Below are 15847 nucleotides of genomic sequence, written 5' to 3' on the forward strand. Positions count from 1 at the left end.
TTTGGCACTTGAAAGACTGACCTAATAAATGTTTTGTTGCAACAGATATGATCTCATATCCTTTTGAAAACTGCTTGTCGACTAGTCCTGCTTCCATCCCTGAGGATGGGCCTGTTCGGTGAAGAGTTCAAAGTGTGGGACAAAGCTTTGAGGAGGAAGTTGTGATTTTCAAGAAGCAAGTTATTTAATAATACCTGGAAGTTCGCAGTGCTGGCTATCTGCTCTAGAAACAAAACCTCCTCGATGCTGAATTGCTGATGGCTTTTAGCTGGTCTCCTCAGCTTTCTGTTGTATACGAACAAAGGATACAAGCAACACCCTTTTAACCTCCTGCCCTTTTTCCATGTATCGCTCTTGGTTTGGGTGTTTTCCTGTGGATCTTCAATTTTTCAAGGGTGTTGGGAAGCGTGCTGCTATCTCTGGAGGGCAGAGCTTGTGGAGCAGATATTGCATGAAAGCCTTTGGGGCTTGCTGTCTGCTGCTGGGGAGAGGAGGCAGGAAAGAGATCTGGACTCCAGAGGCTCCTTCCCAGCCCCACATCTCAGTTCCTATTTCCCAGGGTTCCCCTGGTAAAATCTCTCTGGAATCTGCATGTTTGAAGACTTCCACGAAGTGTCAAGGTGACTTACTGCTGCCAACTGCTCATTTGGAGCAAAGCTACCGATTTGCTAAGAAATAAAATGCAATGAATTAATAAAATTTTAATATCTACACTGTGTGCAGTAAGTAGTCACTGTGAATGACAAAAAACAGGGGATCGATTTCTGATGAGGGGAATATCTGCCAGGTAGAAGACTGCGTGGCTTTTTTCATGCCTCTGTTCACTTCCATCTTTCTTTTCCTACAAGTTGAAATTCAGAACTAAATTCTTTGCTGGCATGGGCAGCATGAGCCATAGATCTCAAGAAAAGCTAATTGCTTTGGCTTCTCCCTACTGCATCAACCAAAATAATGCTATCCTTTATCTTTAAACAATGTATGCTGTTTGGTTTTTATTATGGCTTCAGACATTTTTACTGGGTTATATTTGAACTTCTGCCTTATGAAGATAGCCCAGCTAATGTCTCCGTTCACTTGAGTTCACGTTTTTCTGGATACTGAATAAGATGCTCTTTATAGTTTATTAATTTTGCTTTTAGCGTTTTGCAACCTGTACAGGGTTGTAAGTACAAAATATAAATTTGAGTAACTTAGTCCTTTATAGCTCATTCAACAGTCCTTGCCCTGTTCCGCTTCACAACTCTTATAATTCTTAGCTTAGCCAAAATACACACTTCATTTTAATTAAATCTATTAAACAGAGCCTAATTCTCTTCCTCCTCTTGAAGTTGGTGAGAGATTAGCAATAAAAGAAAATTAGTTGGTTGATAGCATCATATATTTTGATCAGTGCGGGAACAGGGTAACAGCCTCGGGTGTACGATGAACTTTTCATTCCTGTGTGAACATTCAACATATTAAAAGTTGACAACATTATTTGAACACTTATCCTGACAAGATAAATTTACAGAAGATCAGAATTAACAAACCGAAGGAATGCTAAAACATGTAAATGTAATGTATACATTAAAAAAAAAAAAAGTTTCATTTCCTTCAATGGGTTTGCTCTCATTAAAGTTTTGCACTTCAGCTGAAAGTTTTCTTGAAAGATTTGCAATTGATATTGCTGGACCTAAGATTTTGTTTGGGCTAATTTTTTCTAGAGCATAAAAAAGGATTTGGCTAATACAGGTTTTTGAGACCAAATGGTTAACTGTCTATATCCTCTCCTCACCTGTTGATACAGGCAGTGCAACTGTAGTGGATGACAAGTCAGCAAAACAAAATTATATATTTTTTTTCTTTCTTTCTTTCCACTGAAGATGAGGAAAGGATGGGTTTTATGTAAAGGGTAATTGAGAGCATCCTCAGAGAATAAAACGGTGAGTGTTGATGCAAAGTAAACCTACTTCATCATATCTGATGAGGTTGCTCTCCTAGTTTTGTTTTCATTTCTGTCTGGAAATGTTTTTGAAGAGGTTTAACTTTCTTAAATTCATAAGACATTTCTGACTTAGTCTTGGTTTCTGTCTTATTTGTGAGTGTTTTGGCAAGAACTTGATGTCACAATTTGTTTGTAGCTTGCAATAGGCATGGGGGCCATCCAAAATACTTTCTATTTCCCAGTGAGGTACATTCTTAGAAGAACTTTTCCAATCCAAATAACTTGCATTTATTACTCCTTCTAATTGCTTAGTATGATACTTGCTTACATTTGCTGTTTTAATGTCTTTTCCTGTCAGTAAATGGAGAGCCCCAGAGGGCACATGCATGCAGTTGCTGAATTCAGTTTACATAGTTTGACGGGAGTTTTGGAAAAAGCTGATTGCGTGTGTGTGCTGTTTGTCACGGATGTTGTCCCAACTAGAAAGAAGTTGTGCTAATGCTGGAGGAAAATGAAAAGAAAATAAATAAAGGAAATAACAAAAAAGGATGGCCTTAGAATTTAGTATCGCTTTTTCCAGAAGCTGTGGAGAAAGCTGACAGTATGACACACGTGCTTGAGCTCAGCAAGGGTTCTCAAGTTGCACTGTGCAAGCAACAAAAAATGGGCAGGAGAAATTTCTCTGGACGGTTTTGCCTTTAGCTCCTCTGGACATTAACAGTGGCCCAGTATTAAGTCTCACACTTTTTTGGTGAGCCTTTTGTGAAACCTAGAGTCATGTGAGTAGGTAAGGATCTTAAAATATATATCTAAGTTAAGCTTTGAAAAAGGTAAGGTAGGCAAAACATTAGCGTTTCACCCCAGTTTTTAATTTAACTTAGGTGGGTCGTTTTTCACTCAGCTTTGTTTTGGGGGACCAGTGAATTTTTAATGATTTTTTAGAAATCTGTTTTTGACAGTGAGATTCTAGTGAAAATAGTTCAAGTCGCATGCCCTTAGGGGATTGCAGAACTCCACTCCTTCCCGTTCTGGCATACATAAATGAGGAGGGGGCTCATTTGTCAGAGTTCAGAATTGCTTGTGACGGAGATGAAGCAGGACTTGCTTTATGCAGCCTGTCACTGGGAACCAAGCTGTTGTGCATTATGGTACTATGTTTAGATTCTGCGTTTAAGCTCTGTCAAGGAGGGGTAAGCTGTATGGCAAACTATTCTTTGCACTGCTATGAATCCTAAACGTCCATAAATCTTCTATCCATGCCCTTCCCACTTTTAGCCTTCACTGGACCATTATGTTGTTAAAGTCCATTCAGTAGTCTTCAAACCTGAATTAGCTTTTTATTCATCCCTTTCAAGCTTTTCTTCTGGACATGTTGTGCTGCCTCTCTGCTTGCAGTTGAACTGGTTCTGTGAACAGCCAGATTAACTCCGTTCCTTCCCTTGCCACCTAGGACTCCTCAGTGGGCAGACCTCTCCGACCAACACCAAGCTGGAAAAGCTGGACCCCCACCAAGTGCTACAGCTGTGTCTCCGGTACCAAGACCACCTTCACCAATGTGCAGAAGCGGTTGCTTTTGATCAGAATGCGCTTGTGAAGCGGATCAAGGAGGTACAGCCCACAGAATGCCCATGTCTAGTGGGAAGGGCTTGGGGGCCTTGGGATGACCCTCTTGAGCTATGAATGCAAATGCTTGCACGGTCTTGGGTCGCTTTATGCAGTCTGCTTTAAAGTAAACCCAGTAGAGAAACTCTGTGCGTCTGTGTGTGTGTGTGTGTGTCAAACAAAATTCCCTGGCTTTCACTGTGGTTACTTTTAGGTGGTGTATTTACTGGTTGTGTTCTAGGATTCTTGGCTGTAAACAGGGTATGTTTCTCTAGTATTACGAGTACTGCAAATAATTGTTAAAGGAGTAAAGGATGACTGGAGATTTTGAAGATATCATTCCTTATTCAGAGCTGTCTGCTTAAAGATTTTTTAGGCATCATGTTTAAGCTCTAAGGTAAGAAACGGTTATCATAACATGGAGAAGGTAGCAGAGGTTGAAGGTAGTAGCTCTTTCTTTCTTCAATGGAAGAAATGGAAAAATGTTTCCAAAGTCAGCCTTTTCTCTGATCTGTACGGCAGTTAAAAAAAGTCTTTGTATGTTACTGTCCTTATCACTGAAGAGTCACTTGAAAATCACTGACCTGCTTAAATATTCAATGATACTGGTGGGGAGAAAACTAATTCCTAGGGCAAGCATCCTGAAACTGCATTGCCTGTCTGCTTTTGTGTAACTATTGGTGTTGGAAGCAGTAGGATGGCTGACATTTTTTTTAAAGTCAAGGTACGCTGGCATGAGAGGAGATGCTGTTTGAGAGTGGCTTCTCAAATACACAGATACGTGTAAGAACTCTTAAGTGCTGTATATATCAAAAGTGTTAGAGACCAAATACCTTTCAATGTCAAAATAAAAAATTTTGAACAGGTGGTTAATTTTTATTCATGCACTGTAAACAGTGACCTTGATTCATTGTTGCTATATTGGCTTAGAGTTAAGAAATCCCACATGACAAACTGGATAATAAATTTGATTTATAGGCTGTTTTGAGAAGCTGCTGTCATCATGAAGTTGTAAGTCCAAAATAACGTGGGAGCCATTAAAAAGGCCTTTTTACTTTGGCGTATCAAGATCTGAGGCCAGCTATTACACAAGATGTAAAGATATTTGCAGATGTTGGTGACTCAGATCACACAATCTCAGAAATGGAATTTAATTGCCAGCCTAATGACAGTGTACCGCATTAATCCAAGTAGATTGTAATTCTTTTGGCTGTTAAAGTGTGAGAGTGAGTATCAGCATGATTTAAAGTCATGGTAGACTCCACCAGTGCAATCTGCCCAAGTTGGATTTGACTTCTATATGGCAAGTGACAGACTACCTTTCGAGTTAGTCATGGCGTTACTTTCTTACAGTTCATAACGCTTATGATTTTCTTTCACAGAAAATAAATCTAACTCAATGCCAGTAATATAACTGGTATTGTCAATGACTTTATCACAGACTCCTGTATGACCTAGTGAAGGAGAAACGGGTGAGTCTAACTCAGGCAACTCACAAGTCAGGTTGTGTCAGGTTTTTTGTTTTTGTGTGTGTGTGTGTGTGTGTGTGTGTGTCACAACACTTAAGTAACTTCAGATGCTTTGAATCCCTCTGCCAGATTTGGTGGGTCTTTACTGTTCATTTTCCTAATCATTTTTAAATGTTTTTCTTGTATCAGCTGCTCTGCATGTGTGTTCTGGAGGAGCCGGGTGGGACCCACTCAGTTTAAATCATTCTTTCCTAATTGTTTGGGCTCTCTTTAGAGCACTAAGTGGAACTGCTGTTGACAGTTGATGACAACAAAGGGTGCAGCTGAGCTAGAGCAGGGTATGTCTCTTGTTACAAGTGTAGACAAAGGAAATCATATTTGGCTGCACCCATTTGTCAACAATGATTTAGTTTTGCAATGTAGATGAAGCTTTGACCATTGGTAAGGAGTAAAAATGAAAGAGAATATGAAGTGTATTGTGAAAAGCAGAACGTGTGCATGAGCTATACAGTAAATTATTTTATTCTTACTTCAGTAGTTAGTATTTCCCTTTTTTCTCTTTAATACGGAAAGTATCAGTGTTTTTATTTCTTCTGATAACAGGCATCTAGTGAACAGTGCTTTTAATTTTCCTACAAAATGTTGGTGTGCTTCAGTCCCTGATTCCTACCATTTGTCTGAGGTCTGTTCAGTTTTCAAACTTTGACTATATTCAGCATAGCAATAGCCCTACTGTATAGTATGCCACAAGCTACAACCAGGACATATTTAGTTTTTCATTGGTAATATGTTCCAGTGCAAGTACCTTTTGCTCTTTGTGTGTCCAGAAAAAAAGTTTCCTGGTTTCTGGAAAAACTCAGAAGTATTGTTGCAAATTTATTGGTCCTCGATAACTCATAATTCACTGCAGTGGTTTGTAAATCAGCACACAATTTAAATTAAAATGGTGCTTAATTGAAAAGAAACTAATCTAAGGCAAACAAAAACCTGGCATGCCAGTAGTTTTTGCAGATCTAAGTAGACCCATCTGTGTGTTTCCTTCCTTTGGGAATCAGAACAGCCTAGAGTTGCTCTCTATCCCACTTCCCAGTTTAGCCAGTTAGCAGTATGTTGGCTGGAGCCTTACTTGTTCCTAAACATGGAACCTGTATGCTGTCCAGGCTGCTTTGAATATTTGTTCTCAAGAAGAAGTGTATTTACCCAAGTACTTTCGTGAGGAAAGAATTGCAAAGACATGACTGAAGGTAGTTGACTCAACTGCCCATATTCAGCAGTTGCACTTACTTGTACCTTCTGGTTTCAGAAGGGTTTGTTTTTATCACAGTAAGCTTTGTCTTTGTTGCCAAAAAAAATAAAAAATAAAAAAGAACACTTGCATCTTAGGGAAAAATAACTAATATGCATTAAATATTATGCTTCATATTACTTTTTGGCAGCTGACTCGCCATCTGTTGTAATACTGCCTTAATCTCAGCATCACTGAAGGATTCCTTCTAATTTTTTCCCCTTATCAGTTTGAAAAACAACACAAAAGTGATTTGGGATTTATGTATGTGTTAATCCAGGGGTATGGAGCCTGACAAAATTCAACAATTTTTAAGAAAAAAAAAAAGCTTGTGTATAGCATTTTCTGGGCAGTGTATCTACTCTTTGGTATTATGTAGGATGCCCATTCCTAGCTTGTTGGATTAATCACAACATTATTGACTTCTGGGCACATACTGTTCAGATGGGTCTGGAAACAGGATTTGGTTTGTCTACTGGTGGAATATATTGCACCAAGTGAGTTTGTTATACATACGCTAAGAAAAACATGTGTTTTCAAAAGATAAGTTTATAAAATACTAAGTTAGAAAAGGCAGTTATAGCTAGTTAGCAGGTAAAACTGATCGTTTCCTCACCTTAGGTGGGGATTTTACTGCAGTGTGCTCCGTGATGGGGATGAGCTGATTCACCTTCCGTAGGATGTGATACTTCAGGCTAAAAATTACAGGGGTGAACCATGCCTTGTTTTGAAATAAAATACTTCTGGCATTTCTTACTAGACTTCCAATACTGACAAAGGGGAAATGCTACTCAAAGTATCCAGTATACCCATAAAGGCAGATATAGTTCCTAGATAAATTGTGCATACAATCTATTTGAAAGTGGATTGCTAGGAGAGTTCTTTTGCTTTGGCCTAAGACAAAATATTGATGCAGTGTATCTGTAGCTTTTATTGCCATAGGAATGTCAGACTGATAATGATTTTGAAAACAAAACTTGTTACAATACAAAATGAAATTTAAGATATTTCATTCTAAGCTGACAGACACCCACTGAAAAATTAACACATTTTCCAATAATAAACATTCCTTTTACATTCTTAACATATGTGATGGTGGAGTAGTTAAACAACTGGTGTTAGAGCCTAGGCATTAATAACAGTAAGTGGTTTGCCATGGAACAAATTACAGTGCATGTCTTGTTTTATATGTTTAAGTTCCTGTATGGTGATGGCCCTGCATTTTGAACAAATATTCCAGAATGTGCATCAATTAATTTTTTTTCTTTACCAGCTTACTGCAAAAATAATTGTAATGGGCTTCTGTGGGTATGTAGTCATGATGTCCAAAAATCCGTCTGTTAAAATTTGGTAAGAAAATAACTTCTGAAGCCACACATACACCACATCATGTCTCCCAACACATTTCAGCTGTTGAAAATATGGGATAGGAGTTAAATCGTTATTTTGTATAAGCAAAAAATCTAGTGCCTTTGTAAGACCAAGAAGAAGATAAGGACTGTTAAACACAATCATTACATACAAGCACATTTTAGCTTATCCCATATATTTAAGACTCATGAATTGTACTTCAGGCATCCATGTCACCATCTGTGTGAAGTGAATAATACATGCCCAGCAATTTGGGGATTCAGGAATTTTGGTTTATTTTTCGTGAATGCCTTGTGGCTTTTTGACCTTTATGGCAAGAGCATTGTTTCTGTGGCACTGAGCGTTTCTCTTATCTAAGCGACCTGTCATCTCCTGGAAAAATGTGCTGGGGAACGTGGCCTGCAGAGGTCACTGGCATTGTTTTGTGCCACCCTGAGGGAAGCGTGGATCTGCCATGGGCAGGGCCCTTGGCTTTGAACTCTCCCCATTACAGAGGTGAGAGGGATGGCAGGGTTAGGGGGAACTTGTCAAGGTTTGACATTCCCTAGCGGGAACTAGAGGACAAGCTATGCTGAAGGTGTTGATAAAGGGAAAAGCTCTCTAAGCGCGGGGAGCAGTCCCACCACCAGCACCAAAGGAGTGCTGGGCCAGTCGCCTTGGCAGGACACTGCCTGGCACATGGCTGCAGCACAGGATCCCGTTAACTGCAGCAGCAACCAGATGGGGACGTGCAATGCACCTTGCGCTTTTTAGCAGAGGTAGCCCTCTCTGAGCAAGAAGATGCAGGCTGGACAGGATTTCTGCAGTGCTCCATCCCAACAGACCCATGTTCCCTCAGAGAATGGACCCAAATACAGGGTCAGTTTTGTGGAGGTGGTGTTTGTTTGTAAAACCTGTTTGCAGTAGGCATGCCTCGAGAATGACACACCTTCTCACTAAACTGAATCGCTCCAACAAAATATGAATGATCTCAGCAAGTCCAAAGCCCTTTTTCAGCTTGAGGCCTCTGCCTCAAGGTCAGTGTGCTCATGTGGATCAGACCACTATTTACCTTTCATCCCATTAAAGGGAAAGGCTCAGAGGACTGAAAGCAAGCCAGTTAAATGAAGCCTGGCAAGAGTGAAAATGGAGATGTGTTTACTCTCGATGCAACATATAAAGACTTTCTAGATGAGGCAGTTTTGACTTTCAAGCAAAATTGAGACTTTTGGTTCACAGATTTAAATTAGCAGTGGCCAAAATCCAGGGAAAAAGTTTGAGAAGTCCTTGGGATATAATGTTCCTGAAGTTTCCTGGTTGAAATGCCACTCGTATTTTCAGGGGATTTAATGCCATACTGCCATGCTTTTTGTAAGAGCTGTGCTAGGGAACATAGTGTTCTGCGAAGAAACCAGTACATTAAATATATTCTTTGGCATCTAGGAATTTTGAGATTGAAGACTGTGGCCATCTATTAGGCTCTTTATTTCTTCCTTCGTCTGTGATGAAGTGTTATTTATAAAGACTGGAATTTTAACTGAACACGCACCATCATGCAGAAATAAATGTGCAGTGTTACACTAGAAACTACCTTCATGTCCTTTAGCTGATCTTGCTTTTCTTTCTCCAGCCTAATGTGCGAGTAGCTAGAATTCTCATGTGGTGGGGCGATGTCTTAACCAGCCAACGTCAGAATGGGAAGCTGCTTTTGAAAAATCTTCACCATTATTATTTTAATAAATGAAATTACTATTTTTCTGCATATGGCCTAGGCAGATGGCCAGTGATGCATTATACATGAATGCTGTGAAGTGATCCAGCAGTTAGTAAGGAGGAAGAAAGATTGTTTGCACTTGTGGTGTTAAAATCTGTTGCATTAACATACATGGCTTCATTTGCTTCACATAAAAGACCAGTCCCTCATTTCCAGAATGTGTGTGAGAAATCAGTTCTATCATGTTCCTTTCTCAAGTACTTTGCTTTCTTATGGCTGTTTGGGAAAAGATCTGAATAGGAATCCTTTCCACCACCTCATTTCCAAGAAAGAGTAGAAAATTCAACTTAATCAAGCATCTTGCAGTCAGAAAGGTTTGCATTACTATAGAACTTCAGTGCTTAAGAGATTGGCGCTGAAGATCAGAAGTCTAGCATTCCAAGCCTCATATTAACACTTTCATATTATTAGTGCATGGAGTTTAGGATTATCAGGTACCTCAAGGAATAGAATTCAGATTCTTCTGACAGCTTGTTTAAACTAGGAAATTTGGTTTCTTATACTAACCTTGTTTCTCCAGACAGAAAAACAAAACAAAACATCGCAGAGCTTCTAAGAGGAATAAGAAGTATTAAAGTCCATTCTGGAGTTAGCAGATCTGATACTGAACTTGTGCATGGAACAGATTTAAGACAGGAGGAATGCAAATCTCTGCCTGGGGTGTATCACACAAGGTATCGCCATGAGAAAAGGGAGTGTATTGATGGGATTGCACAAGGCCGTGAGACAATCTCTTCTGACAGTGCAAGGCAGTCATTGTGTTCAAGGAAGGAGAATTCATGAATACAACGTAAGGGCTATAAAGATGCCTGGGGACTGGAGAAGCACTGGGAAGAAACTGGAGAAGCTTTGCTCAGTTGGCCTAGTGAAGTGAAGGCCAGAAGTAGTATGACTTCTCTTTCTAATTAAGTTACCACAGGTTGAAGATGCTCTTCTCCCTCGCTGCGGGATACAGGAAAGGTACCTTTATAGGCTTTCATTTTTAATGATTACCTCCTGTTTGAATGTTGAATTGAAATTTTCAGGGTGTCAATTCTACCCTTAGGTGAGAGTTGTGGGTGTTTTTGTTGTTTTTGTTTTGTTTTGAATGTTAGCTAAAAAGCTGTTCAGCAGTTTGACGTTCATTTTAGAGATGTGTTAGCCAGTATTATTTGCAAATATTTGGAGTTGTACTGATGACTTAAAGATGCTGTGTGGTAGGTTGGGGGAGCAGGGTTGACCTTGTGTTAGCAGCTCTATAATTAGCATTCTGATAACAATCAGATGTGATCTGCAGAGATGACTTCATGTTGAAAATATTACACAGTTTTAGTGCAAGTAATCTGCCCATCTTGCTTTATATGCAGGGTGGGATTTCCTTAGTGCTTGTTTGCCATTGGGGCATGAATGTTTCTGTATGAGAACACTATTAACTATTATTTCAACACTGCTCTAGAGATAAGAAACAGCATTTATTAGCAATTAATTCTCATGGGTGTTGTGCTTGACTGGATGTGTCATCTACTTCTGGGAGTCTGTGTGAAATGCTGAATTATAGTATAGTAGGATACCCTGTAATCAAGTGTATTGAATTATGCCAAACTGGCATAGTGGACAAGAACTGAGGTTTGTATACCAAAGAAGTGATCTATTTGTGGAGCCATTGCCACTACTAGCAAATTATCCCAAAAAATAAAATTCCAAATCAGATGAATTTCAGTTGAATTTCAGCTCAGGTATTTGTACAACAAATCAGCATAGCAGCAGTACCTGACAAGGAATTCTACAGCTTTGAAGGTCAGGATGGATTCTTGGGTCATAACCTTTTCTTTCGCTTAATGCAGTCCATAGAATTTAATTTTTGATTATGCCTCAGGCAAGCAACATGTGAACTGGAGATGAAACTTTTCAACTAAAAGTTCTCCCATCCTGTAAATTTTCAAATGCCTTCTCACTTTTGATTGATTTGTTCTAGAGATTATCTGTAGACATGAACAAGGAGAAATACTTAGCCTTTCCTGAAACTTGAGGCCTAATACAATAAAAATGGATACTCTGAACGGATTCCAGTTACCACTGAACAGTTGTTGAACTTTTGTCTGAACCATTGATCGTTTGGGATGGTATATAGTCGTTATGTTTTGAACACTAGTTTATGGCCTCAGCAGAGCTTGTTGTGGACATAACTCACAGTGCTCAAGAGTTGCTTGAGGCTTTTCTGAAGCCAAGGACTTACTGCCAAATGCTGTGACCTCCAGAAAAGTGCTGCGATGCCTGTGCTTTAGCACTGGGGAAATATGATGGAGTCAGTCTTAAAAGTAACTCTTCTTGGAATGAATGAGTAGATATTCCCCTTCTCAGCATCACTGGGGTGGTGCTTGCTCATTTTATGTTCAGTTTGAACATGAAAGACCTGATGTAGAGCTTCAAACACATCTTTCAAAAATCTTTCAGATTCTCAATGCCTAACGCTGTTAAAGCTGACAGACGTTTGAGTTTTCCCAGTGAGAAGGAGTTGATTTGGACATTTCATGTGAGAGCTGTGGCTTTCAGGAGAGGAGCAAAAGCTTCATCTGGAGTGTCAGATGTCCAGAAATCCCTGATACCTGACTGCTGGGCTTGTGCCCCTGCATATCTCACGCTTTACCCTTCTTGCATGTATAGAGGCCATCTGCACAGCACATGGGAGGTAGGTCTGATGCTACCAGATGCGTTGCCTTTCTGTGCACGTGCAGCACGGTGCTTGAACCCATCTTTGTCTTCAGGAGAGAGGCCTATATAATCTCTTTACCACTTCACAAGCTGCAGAAAATGGTTAAAACTCAGCTCCAGTGCATTCTCTGAGAACAGAACTGAGAGCTTTTTCTTATCTTTTTCTAGAGGAGGACACTACTTGTCTGCTAGCGTGGAATTTAATGCTGACTAAAGCAAAGTGAGGTGCTAGCAAAGGCTAGCACCACCTTTCGGAAAATTTGTAAAGACCTTCTAAGTACATACAGAAGAAGAAGAGCTACAGCTATCGGGTCTCAAGTGTGAAGCTGTGAATAATACCATTAGGTCAGATGGCTTACAAATTTAATAATGTCAACTGTACTTCAGATGGCACTTTTTTACTCTACAATGACAACAGTTGTGTTTTTGGAGAAACATCTAATTAATGATACTGGCGTTCTTTCAAATCAAAGCTTATTCTTGATAGGAAAAAGAACTTGCTTAAAACTAATCATTCTGACATGTTGAAAATACAGAACTGAGATTTATAATAAAATAAAACCATAAGGGTAAATAACATTTGCAAGCACTATTGTCCTTATAATATTCAAGCTCTGGCAATCTCTTGGGTGAGTAATATGGCAGCAGTATAACATGAGTAAATGAGGGAACTGAAGGCCATGTTTTGTAGCAGAATTATTAAGCTGCCTGAAATAAGAGTTTTGCAAATTATCATTTAAGCAACAAATCAGTCTGTAACATATATTTTTCTTTCTGCAGGAACAGCTAATTAAAGACAGGCTACAATGTTCCAATTCCTTTCTGTGGAGTTGTGCTCCACAAAACAGGTTTTGTGAGGACATCGAACACAGAAGTTCTTTTATCTTATATATTGTTTGGGTGGGTTTTTTGTTTGTTTTTTTCTTTGCCATTTAGGAGAGGTATGGGAGCATTTCTAACATTTTTGAACATAACATTTCAGTCTTGATAAAATTCTCCTAGCTTAGGGAGTTCCAATTTCATCAAAACTTTTTTTTTCTCTTTAAGATCAGAACCACCCCCCTTTAATTTCCACGTAGGAATAAATGAGCAGTAGTGCAGATCCTGAATTCCTCAGAACTGTATTTTTGCGTGTCCTTTTAATGAGCAACCTTATGTAGGTTTAAGGTAGCACTGCCAGGAAGTGATGCATCTTTGTGTATGACTTATTTTTCAGAGATGATATTTTAGATGAACGTAGATTATTCTGTGAAAGCAGCAATCGAAATCTCTTAAAAAAAAAGAAAAAGGAAAAAGCGTTCTTACTTGTTAAAGTCTACAAGTTAAAAATTACCATAACCTTTCAGAAAACATATTGATGAAATCAACATGTTTTGGTTTTGTTTTTTTTTCCCCCACAAGAATTATGTATTTAAAAGCATCAGTCGCTCTGGAATCCCTCTCTGCTAGGTCTTCCCACCACCATGAAGAGAAGAGTGCAAAAGGGCTGTAAATGTCAGGGAGGTGCTGGTGACAGAACCTGTATTGCGCTACCAGCAGCCTACTCTTCTTGCATCTCCAGTCACATCTGAATTTAGAGGACTATCACTGAAATATATTTCCTTCATTTTTATGGACTATTTTGTCTTCATGAGTCTGTTTCTTCCATTAGGTTAGAGTTTCCCTCATCACAGACCAAGCTGTTACTCAAGAAGAGTAAATAAAAGGGTATTGAGATGATACTTGGCATCTGCATTGTTTTCAGCTGGCAGTGACATGCTTAGCCACCAGTGTGAGAAGGAACACCACGGGCATATAGCAGTGGTGGAGAATAGCCAGAGAGAGATAAGTAAAACCCCCTCCTCTCCTCAGCTCTACTGGAAGGGTGCCTGTCTGAAGACATGGAAGAGCTGATGACTCTGCTCGTGAGACTGAAGAGTCGGTTCAGCAAGTTGATTTGACACAAAACCAAACCACTGGAGAAAAGAGAGCCCGGAATGATCAAACTTCTCCTGTTTTCCCCCTTCTCCCTTCAGGCTTACTTGCAGAACTGGGCCTCATTAATGGTGATACAGCTCCTGTGAAGGAGGGGGTGGGACTGGTGCTTTGCAGCCTGAGGCTGTGCTGGATTTTGTTTAATGAGAAATTGTGCCCGGAGTTTAACTTGCTTATGTTTTTGTTTAGCTCTTTTGAGAGAGAAGGATCATAAGTTATAAGGTGTTGAGGGGATGAGTCCCGCAGAAGGGGACTGTGATATGAGACGTATCCAAGCTGGGGAGTTGGGTATAGCATCTGCAGCACCCAGATGGCTGCCGGGTGTCGTTTGCTGTCTGCTCCCTCTGTGAATGGGCCCTGCTTTTCTAATGTGCTTGGAAGCTTCCTTGCTCATTACTGCTGGGCGAGAGGTAGGTATTGTTTTGGTCGTAGCTTTAGGACTTTTTTTTAGCAACGGTTAGTGATAGCAGTCATAACTTCAGTTTGGGGGCCTGCCAGTTGGCAGGGGGATGCTGGTCGCTCTAAAGCAGAGGCAGCTTGAGTTGAAGCTGCCAGGGAGCTGCGGGCTGACCTCCGCAGGGGCAGTGACGCGGGGCAGTGACAAATGTATCCTGTCCAATAACGCAATATGCAGGAAAAGGCCTACATAATAAAGGTGGAAAAGCTAATTTCCAGAATGAACCTTCTGATTCTTTTGAATTCTGAATTCTTTTCAATTCTTGGAGGCAACCCAAGGCCTCCCAGAATAGTTAGATCTTGCTGTCAGAGGTGCAGCTGGATGCTAACATGTAGCGACAGTAGCTCTAAGGGACCACGTATGGATTTATTGTAGAAGATCTTTTGAAGGAAGTGGATTTTTGTGGCTGTGCTGGTTGGGTCCTGGTGTATTTGTCAATGTTTCCAAAACTTGGTGTTAGCACCAATTAAAATGGTTGCTCTTCATCCTCTAACTTGACTGTGATCCCTGCAGTGCTCCCACTGAGTAACTCCTTAGCAGTTGTTTACAGCAGTGACAAATTACAAAGGAAACAAAAGGAACGTTTTGGTATAGGATTAGGTAATCCTTGCATGTGGCAAGTAAAAGTTAAACACAAATTATAGTTGTTTACCTGGCTGTGAAGCAGAGGAACTCATGAGAACTACTTGTGACTGATGCTGAAGGGAAGGTTGTGGGATCCTTGGCTGGGACTGTCTATTTTCTGCCCTGGCAAAGATACTGCCCACTAAGTTTATTGCTTACCAGTGTGTGGGATAAGTGGGAGAAACGGAGGATGTTCCCGTCATCAGGAAGTCATCACAATCTATTGTGCTAACTTTGCGTGACATTATCAAAGAGAAAGGTGGGGTGGGGTGAGGGGAAGCCATTCATTGAGCCCATTTGTTTTCAGCCAGTACAGAAGGAGGAGCTGTCTCCAGGTTTAAGTGCACAGATTGAGAAGTATTTTCACACCAGCACATCATGACTAATACTCCATGCAGTCATGCTCCTGCCTGTCACTTTCAGATGTGGTTGCTGAAAGTGTGGTTGCTGCAGGAAGGAGTTCGTTTAAACCCAGCCAGGCACCTGACAGTGTGTGAGGGGAAAGGCTATTTGTGTTATGAGCATTGTTCTAGCAAATGAGCTTTCTGGAATAAGGATTGCGCCCTAATTGCTGTGTTTTTTTGAGTGGCAGCCATAGGGGATGGGAGCTATCAGCAAATTATTAAGACAGAGGAACACAGTACAAATGAAAGTGTAGGTGAGCTCTTGAAGTCTGTTACTGAGTGGAGATGGAGAG

The 15847-nt window shown here is 40.2% G+C and overlaps 1 protein-coding gene across 1 annotated transcript in view; it reads left to right on the forward strand.

The window, feature by feature from the left end:
- BORCS5 (BLOC-1 related complex subunit 5) overlaps window positions 1–15847 on the forward strand; it is a 71836-nt gene that overhangs the window by 50522 nt on the left and 5467 nt on the right. The window contains exon 3 of the mRNA XM_084286093.1: window positions 3375–3532. Coding sequence (XP_084142219.1) covers window positions 3375–3532 — 158 coding nt within the window. The remainder of the gene's footprint in view (window positions 1–3374; window positions 3533–15847) is intronic.

This window comes from Netta rufina (assembly GCF_964035555.1).
Source record: "Netta rufina genome assembly, chromosome: 1".
Classification (NCBI taxonomy): Eukaryota; Metazoa; Chordata; class Aves; order Anseriformes; family Anatidae; genus Netta; species Netta rufina.